General features: G+C 38.1%; 1 protein-coding gene across 1 annotated transcript; it reads left to right on the forward strand.

The window, feature by feature from the left end:
* The first annotated feature begins 944 nt into the window (after positions 1 to 944).
* On the forward strand, positions 945 to 1,632 carry LOC125043797 (histone H1-beta, late embryonic-like). The gene has a single exon (XM_047640100.1). The coding sequence runs from the start codon at positions 994 to 996 to the stop codon at positions 1,516 to 1,518; it is 525 nt and encodes a 174-aa protein (XP_047496056.1). The 5' UTR covers positions 945 to 993; the 3' UTR covers positions 1,519 to 1,632.
* Positions 1,633 to 2,500: the final 868 nt, after the last annotated feature.

Below are 2,500 nucleotides of genomic sequence, written 5' to 3' on the forward strand. Positions count from 1 at the left end.
CACACTCACACACACACACACACACACACACACACACGTATATATATAAATTTCTCTCTTTCTATATATATATATGATTACATATTTTAATAAAGAAATATAGATGTACAACACTCATATAAACACAAACATCGGAATAATTAAACACGCACGTATATTAACGCAAATGTATACACAGCAAAAAGATATAGAAACAGAAGGGTGGATTGAAAGATTTTAATCTTAGAAGCACATAATTAGAATACATAAAAAATAATATCCACTGCTAAACATCAGTATTCATAGACTCCAATTAATGGAGTAAATCGCCTTAATCTTTCCTTTACGATTTATTCCTGCAAAACTCCGTATATGAACTGCTTACTGAATGAATGCAAATTTTCACAGAAAAACTTTACTCTTCATAGATGAATATGGGTGTGTACATAAATAAACACACCCTAGGTAACGGGTGTGACTTGAGCCAGAATATACATGCAACTGTTTTGAGTTTGTTCAAGTTGTTCTTACGTTAATTGTGCAGTAAAAGTTAATCTTTTGAAAGATGTTTGGGTTTTATTGAAAAGATCTATAATCATACTGTCACACTGTGTAAACACGAATCCTTAAAGTTGGCATATTAAGATGATAAAGGGTTATATAAAAGAATAAGATGAATGAGGAGGCGCAATCAGCCCTATAATTGACATTTTTTATTGGTAAGGTATAATACGGTACCCTGCGTATTGCATCACATGCAAGAGAAAGATCCCAATTTTTGAATAATCGGTTCAAATAAAATAATATCAATGACGTTTAGTTCAAATAAGGCATAATATAAAACATACAAACACAAAAATATTTCCAACCCCAAACTATATAGAAAACGAGAACCGGTCGCTACGTTTCCGTCCGACATAACGTGTAAATGCGCGGGAGCCCAAATTTTGACATCATACGCACCCTAGACTTCAAATCAACCATTCAACCAACCACCCAATTAATCCAAACAAAATGGCCGAAGCTGTGAAGAAGGCTCCTGCAAAGAAGCCCACCCACCCCCAATACGCCGTCATGATTGCCGCTGCTATCAAGGCCCTGAAAGAGCGCACCGGTTCATCTCGCCAGGCCATCCTCAAGTACATCATCGCCAACTACAAGGTCGGAGATGAGAAGAAGGCTGGCGTCCGCCTCAAGCTGGCCCTGAGGAAGGGAGTTACCAAGGGAACCCTGAAGCAGATGAAGGGAACTGGCGCCGCTGGTTCATTCAGACTTGCAAAGGACGAGGCCAAGCCCGTTGCCAAGAAGCCCGTTGCCAAGAAGGCCGCTGCCAAGAAGCCCGCTGCCAAGAAGCCAGCAGCTAAGAAGCCCGCCGCCAAGAAGCCTGCAGCCAAGAAGGCCGCTGCCAAGAAGCCTGCAGCCAAGAAGAGCCCAAAGAAGCCCGCTGCTAAGAAGGTTGCAAAGAAGCCCGTAGCCAAGAAGCCTGCAGCAAAGAAGGTCGCAAAGAAGCCTGCTGCTAAGAAACCGGCCAAGAAATAGATTTTCAGTGCCAAACAATCATAGTTTTTAAGGAAAAGAATATATATTTTATAATATCAATTATCTATTTATATCGATGTGTATATATGTCAATAAATGTCTATTTTCTCTCTATACAAAGTATATTAATTCCCATTTACAATTGTTTTATATGAGTATTGAGACAAACAACAAAACTCTAAGCAATATATTGTATTGCTGTACTATCCTTTGACATGGATTTCAAGCAACACCTGACTGTACTTGCCTGGATATTAAATTCACATGTAACTCTTTTACAAGCATACGATCACATGAACTTCCAAATGTATGACAAGACAAATCTAAGAGAAAAGATAACAAATAAGCCAATGATAAAGTATATACAAAACCTAAAAAGTGTAAGAAAGATATGGCAACCCCCGGTTCAAAGTCCTCTTGACAGGCATCCTTTGTCTGGCAACGGTGTCTAGCGTCATCATAATCGTTCATAATGCTTCCTCTAAACATCAAATGGCTAATCTTATTCAACAAACCTAAAGTAAAAAATTATCGCTAAACGGATATATAATAGTAAAATTCATATCTATCCGTAACTGTCCTTTTCTCAGTCACATAATCAAGCCATTTCAAAAATGCCATAGTGGGGGTGTGGGAGGGACGGAAGGCGGGTGGGAGTGGCGGGGGTTTTGGCGGGTCGTTCGGTTCAGAATCCCGCGCGTTCCTTGCTCCCACGATAATGCCTTTCGAACAGTCACCCAAATGCATTTACGACCCGGGAGACTTCTCATGTCTAATAGAAGCAGTTGTATTTGCATATCTTTAATACACATACACATATATTCAAATATATATAATATACATATACATATATATACATATATTCAAGTATATACTTATACATATACATACACACACATATATAATACATATATATTATTATTATATATATACATATATGCGCATACATACACACATGAGTATGAGTGTGTAGAATATATAT

The sequence above is a fragment of the Penaeus chinensis genome, chromosome 34 (assembly GCF_019202785.1).
Source record: "Penaeus chinensis breed Huanghai No. 1 chromosome 34, ASM1920278v2, whole genome shotgun sequence".
Classification (NCBI taxonomy): domain Eukaryota; kingdom Metazoa; phylum Arthropoda; class Malacostraca; order Decapoda; family Penaeidae; genus Penaeus; species Penaeus chinensis.

Coding starts and splice junctions, on each gene's coding strand:
- LOC125043797 (XM_047640100.1), top strand. CDS start 994: ATGGCCGAAGCTGTGAAGAAGGCTCCTGCAAAGAAGCCCACCCACCCC.